The sequence below is a fragment of the Parasteatoda tepidariorum genome, chromosome 7, assembly GCF_982258835.1.
Source record: "Parasteatoda tepidariorum strain Cologne lab strain chromosome 7, Ptep-v5.0, whole genome shotgun sequence".
In the NCBI taxonomy this organism is placed as follows: domain Eukaryota; kingdom Metazoa; phylum Arthropoda; class Arachnida; order Araneae; family Theridiidae; genus Parasteatoda; species Parasteatoda tepidariorum.
The window spans coordinates 85,536,177-85,543,890 of record NC_141761.1 but is presented as its reverse complement, the minus strand read 5'-3'; the positions used below and the strand labels follow the sequence as shown (position 1 = coordinate 85,543,890).

The window sequence follows — 7,714 nt, the reverse complement described above, 5'->3', positions numbered from 1 at the left end:
AATTTAAAATTTTATGACTATCATAATTTAATTACGTATACGCTATAGGTTAATTAAATAGCATTGCTCTCTGCAAACAGTCCTCATCATTTAGTAATGGGACAGGCTAATTTAAATTCTTTATTACTTTTTAATCAACCTGACCTTTTCAAGCTTATGGCAGTGAGCACGTGTATCTTTAAGCTTCGCTGATTTGCTTCAAGTAGGTGGTAATAAGCACTGAGCAGAGCTGTTTTTTTTCATTTTATACCCAATTTTGAACAGTCGACACCCCTTTGAGTTCGCGACTATTCAACTCAGCGGCCTTCTAGTTCTGAATGAAAGCAAAAAACATGGGAATTCTTGGATCAAACTAGTCTTAATTGAGGACTTGATTTTGGGTAATAGAAATTGCCACCACATTTGCGTTATATGGAGAGGGAAACCTCTGGACCAGATACTAAAATCATCGGCCGGTTGTCATTGATTACAAAAGCCATATATATATATATATATATATATATATATATATATATATATACTCAAGAGCCAAAACATTATGACCACATCTTAATAACGAGTTGGTCCATCTTTACCCTGCAACACAGCTGCAACCCACTTTGGCATGGGTGCCACAAGTCCTTGGTGGATGGCCGGAGACAGATTGTACCAGATGTTTAAGCAACGGTCACGCAAATCCTAGATATTGCGACTTAGTGGTCTTTGAACTCTGAACTGCCGTTCCATGACATTCCAAATGTGTTCTATCGGATTGAGATCCGGTGAGTTAGGTGGCCAGGACACTAACTGGAATTCTGCATCATGTTCCTGAAACCACTCCAACATAATTTGAGCCTTGTGACACGGGGTCCTGTTGGAAAATTCTATTTCCAGCTGGAAAAACAGAGGCCATGTAAGGGTGCAACTGGTCCGCAATGATGCTCAGATACCCTGTAGCATTCAGGCTCTGCTCTACAACAACTACGGGTCCCAGAGACGCCCAAGAGAACGTCCCCCAAAGCATTATAGCACCACCACCGGCCTGCGTATGACCTACTGTACATTGAGGGAGCAACTATTCGCGTGGAAGATGGCGTATCCTGACACGGCCATAGGCGTGATGAATGACAAAGCGTAATTCATCTGTCCAGGCAACTCTCTCCCACTGATCCAGGGACCAGTCGCGATGTTCCCGGGCCCAGTACAGGCGTAGTTGGCGATGTCGCTTGGTCAGCAAAGGCACGCGAGTGGGACGTTTGCTGCGTAGCCCCATATCCAACAGTGTCCGCTGAACAGTATGCTCTGATACTATTCTACTTGACCCTGCATTGTATTGGGCTGTTAGCTGAGCCAGTGTCTGGCTCCGGTTTTGCTTCACCAAGCGAAACAATCTCCAACGACATTTTCTTTAATAGCTTGTGGACGACCAACACCATGTCGTCTACTGCTGGTTTCACCACTATTCATCCACTTTGCATAAGTACTAACAACTGTAGATCGCGAACAACCCACGAGTCGTGCAGTTTCGGAAATACTTGTTTCGAGCCTTCGAGCCATTACAATCTGCTCTCTATGAAAGTCGCTTAGATCCGCAGCCTTTCCCATCACACACAGAAGTAAGTGAAAGAATGATTCTTCAAACTCTCCAGCAACAGTTAAATACCACTTCCACTTGATCACGTGCCTTCCACGTCATCCAGGAGAGTTCATTGCAAAATGTAGGGGTGGTCATAATGTGTTGGCTCTTGAGTGTATATATATATATATATATATATATATATATATATATATATATATATATATATATATATATATATATATATATATATATATATATATATATATATATATATATATATATATATATATATATATATGAAATATTTGGAAGCTAATAGAAAACGCAAGAAGAGCACAAGACAAAATAAGTAACAAAAAAGCATTTTTATTCGCTGCATTATCTGTACAATACAAAAAAAAATAATAAAAAAATAAGAATTCTATCACAGTGTTTTGCAGACCCATATCAAAGGCACCTTAATAAAAGACAGTTTTGAAACAGAACAAATCAACAGGTCGCTAGAGACTATTGCTACAGTTCAAAAAATATACTGTGAAATTATGAAGTACAGCAAAAAACTAGGATCTTTGAAAGATGAGATTTCAGCTATTTAATAAAGTTCAAACTCGTAACTTATTGTTTTTTCAATTGCAACTTTCTTCTGATAAATTTTCACTATAGATTATTTTTTCTTATAATTTGTACAAATCATATACATCATAAAATGTCTGATTTGTTTTGCATGTCATATTAGGATGCAATTAACTATATTTTAAGTAGAGAATTTTCCAAACTAACTCTTAATAGGAAAATTCAGAGCTTATAAAATGAATTAAAAACTTCATTGACAAGTTGAAGCTAGGTTTAAGCTAATTAAAACTGAGCTGCAGTTGAATTAAACAAATATATATTGAGGGAACTGTCATTTAAAGTGGCTTTGATGATTTATGCATGCAAATTTTTAGTAAATGGCCTTCATAATCATTTTATTGATAAAACATATGTACTTCTATCAAATAGTTCTTTAATAATGCAACAGATGTAACCAATCACTATATAGTTTAAAATAAGAATTTTCAAATATACAATTTAAAAAAAAAAAACTAAATTGCTATACCATTCTTTCAAATAAATCATGGATTTTTTTTTAAAATTTATACTTCTCAGAAAACCCTATTTGTGTTTCATTTTCCTTAAAAATAGTTTTATTGCATTATTATCTGTCAGAAATTACTTCGGTATCAAAAATTTAATTTAATCCCAAAAATAATGTTTTTAGATATCGTTCATTTCTTTTTAATTTATAATTTCACGTTAAAAAAAAGACTGTTTTATATTTCACTAAAAATTTAAACAGAATTAATTGTTTGGAATAATTTTACCATTATCACCAAAAATATTTTTAAAAAATGTGTTTGTAGCAATAGTGATCTAGTTACCATTTCACTCACCATAAAGAATGTAGCAAGCTGATACAGATTAGATAACAAAAAAGCAAAGAAAATAAAAGTCATTCTTGTTTTATATGTAGTAACATTTCATTTAAAATTTAAGGGTTTAATTATTGTTAAAACTGAGTTAAATAAATTTGTTACTAAAATATAACATTTGTTAGCATCGCATTTCCACACTTCATGGCCTTATTTCAAGTTTTATCGTAATTGAATTGAAATTATTCAAAACAATTTCACAGTCTTAACAAATAGTATATTTCAGTGTATTTGAGAGTTTTTAAATATTTTCCTCTCTGATCTTCTACTGGATGTTCCTAAATCCCCACCCTAAAAATATATTTACATAACTTGTGGTCAAGATGCAGTAAAAATGTACACAACAGAGGTGGCAAAATTAATATTTATAAGAAAAAAATTGTCAAAATTTGATGAATAATCATTGAGGTCAATCATAGTAAAAGTGAGGTTTAAGACATCGAAACCAGTTAATTTGTAAGTGAAACTGGAGATCATTTTTATTAATCCCATTTCGTAGCTTTTCAATCTTATCTACAAATAAATCGGTATTTATGATTTTAATTTCAATTTCTGTACAGTGTTTTGATGGATGAAATTGAAAAGAATTCTCAATCTACTTTCAGTTTTATGCGAAAATAAACTGGTTTTTATGCTTAAAAACCCACTGTATTGTGATTGATCAGGGTAATGTTTTGACAAACCTTTAACCTTGGTTAAATTCTCGTATAGGTATTTTAAGTATGGTATTTTAAGTATTAAGTCTAGGTATTTTAAGTCAATTGATCAGGGTAATGTTTTGACAAACCTTTAACCTTGGTTAAATTCTCGTATAGGTATTTTAAGTATGGTATTTTAAGTATTAAGTATAGGTATTTTAAGTTTGAGGATTAATAAACACCCTAAATAACTCTAATTTTGATTTGCATTCTATGAATAAGTGAAATTGATAAATTATCATTGCAGATAAAGGAGAAAAATTACATGAAAATGTTTTTTTTTTTGAATAATTTTTTTTTTAGAAATTATCAAAAGAAAAAAAACTGCTCATTTTAAAGCTACTTTAAATTTATAAATTTTATCTACAGATTGCTTTTGCCACGTTTGTTTTGAGTAATGCCATGCATATTAATGTCGCCACAGTATGCACTATTTTTGATAAATTTAGGACTAAAACTACACGATTTCTTACATAATAATGTAAAGTTTCTCATGAACTATATTTCACACATATTTTTCTTCTTGTTTCTCTTTTTACTGTTCACCGAAACTAAAAATTGTAAATTTTTTTAGCAGGTACTATTCTTTTATAAAGACAATGATTCTTCGAATAAAAAAAAATTAAGAGCCATGTATCGAACGATTTTGAAACCGTCATTTCTTGAAATTAAAAAAAGGGACAGAAAATCCTTTTTGGCTACTTTAAGCACATGATTCTTATGGGAGTAAAATACATCTAAAATAAACTCAACACTTCAGGCGTAAGAGAACTATACAAAGCACCAAAAAGTAGAGTTAACTAAAGCATATTAAAAGACATCATTTGCACAAAAAAAATTAAAATAAATTATGAGAAATCAGCATAAATAATATGTTATTAATCTCACAAGACCACATATTTATGAACTAATACAATTGTGATCAATAATTCGGTAAAATAAAAAATCATTCTTCCATACGGACTCACTTATAGAGTTTAATATCACCACTCATTGGAGGAATGATCTCATTCTTCAATTGTTACATATACACAATAAATGGTAAAAAAAAGCAGTTCACTCAAGTAATGACATATATACACAATATAAACCAATATCACATTAGATTAGAGTAGCATCATGCGTTAACGCATGCTTTTATTTCTATGCTTTCAAAGCGATAGAAATATCCCAACAAACATTAATTATTATTATTATTTTTTAATTTATAAGAAAGAACGAAAGTGTTTAATTTCAGTGTGTTTTAAAACCCGTTAATGCCTTACCACTAAAACTGAGGCTAGCACATATACAACTAAATCAACTACAGGTTATATTTTTCTTTTACTTAGACAAGTATTTATAATTTGACTTCAAATCCAAGTATAATTATTTATATTAATTAATACAATATTATAGAGAGAACTAGATTGTTTCTTCTAACATGCCCGACAGGTCATTTAAAAATTGCGAGATTTTTCAGACTTTGCGGAACAGTATTTTTAATTTAACCTAAACGTTTAAAAGCCACGTAATGAATTTAGTTTAGAGACATTCTCACTAAAATCATTTTGCATTTTTTCCTGTCATAAATTGATTAAAAATAAGATGATTTTACCACCATGTTGTTTTTTCATAGTATAATAATAACGCTGAAAGACAATAGTGCAATAGGATCATCGAAAAAGGCGGCTTATCGCGTAATATACCCTTAATATTAGAAGCGAATTTACAAGTCAGTTTAAAAATTTTAATTTATCAGATTGTTTATTGAGTGTCTAAACCTGAAGATTTCTGAAATTCTTTTTATATTAAATTCTTAAAGTTTGTTGCGATTATCAAGCATATTTTCAAAATAAGTTTAATTGTAACATTTCAGACTTAATTTTTTACAATATTATAATTTACAACACTCTATTTTTCTGTACAATTGTTTATATTCATACATACTTCTACACAAATATAGCATAGTTTTAATGGAAACATGTACTTGTTAATTAACTAAGTAAATGAATGTTAACATTAGAGCTTAATCTTAAAAATCAACCTAAATTTTCTCCTAAAATATCACAAATTAAAAATACATTTGTCATTACTATGAAGATTAAATTCAAGACATAAAAACAACCCTATAAGGTAGATTTCAATTATGTTATGCATTCTGAAATATCTATGTATGCTGCCGTGCAATTAAGAGAACAACGTAAACATTTCATAATAGATATTTAGAAGAGTGGCTTGAGACTATTATTTTCTTTTCCTTGCTATCCAATGGGGGAGGGGGCATCTTATCATAACAATATGTCTAATATATAAAAATATCTATTTTGAATTTTTTGTCGCTTACGTTGTTTTTTCAATTGCACGGCAGTATAAAGTATGAAAGCATTAGTTAGATTTCTTAAATGCTTTGCAAAATAAGGCAAACAAAACTTTTCTATCAAATAAGTTTGAGCTCTATCATTTACAATATGATTTGTTTCAGATGTACTTATTTAATGAGCTTAGTTGTAAAATATGTAAGTGAATTTGGGAAGATAAAAAAGGAAATCTTTACCTTTGAAATAATTAATGCCAGAAAACTGTTTACAAGAAATATTTTTTCATTGAAAACCATCTTATTTACTCTCTCGGTGAATAATTAATTTTCCATTTAAACAACCAATTACTATACATTTATTTTATTTTTAAAAATTAAGTGTTTTAAAAATGTCCCTTAATGTGCTTTTCTACTAAGCTCTTCAGTTGTTCCATTTTATGCTTGGTGAGAGAAATCTGCGGTTGACGGCATTTTCAGTTAAATCATTTACATTTACATTCCAATTCTTCTAAAATACTTCGTTAAAAAAACTTATTGAGGTCTTTATATAATGTCTAAACACACTTGGAATTCACGACATAGCTGATTAGAATCATGGTTGTAGAGATGCTATATAAGGACTATGGGAAAATTCATTTACAAACATACATTGTCTCTATATACAATACTTTGTATCACGAGTGCAAAGGACTATAGACGAGAGCGATTCTGGCATCGTCTGAGTATAATATATATTTATATGTAAGATGCTGGGAATTAAGTAAGACCGTTTACATTGTTGACTTGACCACACGCTAGCATGAGAATATCTCTCTTTTCTTTGGGAAACCTAAGTTCACGACCGGCAAGTCTTGCCGCTTCCAGTTCTCTCTCTGCACTTGAGAGTTCGCGGGATATGACACCTGGAGCTTCCTGTTCACGGGCTATCCAGTCCAGAGCCATCTGGGACCTCATATCGTCATCCAGAGCTCTATGAGAGTAGTGAGCCACCACTTCCTGCCTAGAACATTGTCGTTCTCGCATCGCTTTCAGACTACCATTCCAGTGTAGTAGTTGAAAAACTGTCATAAGCTCCTGGAATTCAAGCATAGTGCGGCCCTTGTTGGATTCCAGCATGAAACGAAAGGCATCGATACCGCTATGAGATCTGTCAGGGTCATCTGAATCTGATGGTAGCTGTAAAAAAAAAATTGTATGTATGTCACAGCTGAACAAATAAAAATATACTACTAGTGCTTCGCAACTAATGGTTAAGCTGAATTATCTTTTTTTTTTTAGGCAGCATTCGAATTTTTCAACTTTTAGTTAAGAGTTCTACCTTCATTGATATGTAGTTGCTGGAACGAATATATATATATATATATATATATATATATATATATATATATATATATATATATATATATATATATATATATATATATATATATATATATATATATATATATATATATATATATATATATATATATATATATATATATATATATATATATAAACAGACACAAAAGTGAAAATTAACGTTAAGAAGCCTCTGACTTACTCAATCGTTCTTCTGACCAAAGACCTTGTTTCACTGATTATATCCTCATATTTTGTCTCGCAAAAATTCAAATCCGTTGAAAAAGAAATTTGTTCAGAGAATTTTTGTATCTGATTTTGTAATTTAAATGCGCTGGCGAGCAAA

The 7,714-nt window shown here is 30.9% G+C and overlaps 1 protein-coding gene across 1 annotated transcript in view; it reads right to left on the bottom strand.

The window, feature by feature from the left end:
* Positions 1-4,416: 4,416 nt before the first annotated feature.
* lft (Limb expression 1 family member lowfat) overlaps positions 4,417-7,714 on the bottom strand; it is a 190,171-nt gene continuing 186,873 nt past the window's right edge. Inside the window, exon 4 of the mRNA XM_021144480.4 lies at positions 4,417-7,203. Within this exon, the coding sequence (XP_021000139.1) occupies positions 6,784-7,203 (420 nt within the window). The 3' untranslated portion in view covers positions 4,417-6,783. The remainder of the gene's footprint in view (positions 7,204-7,714) is intronic.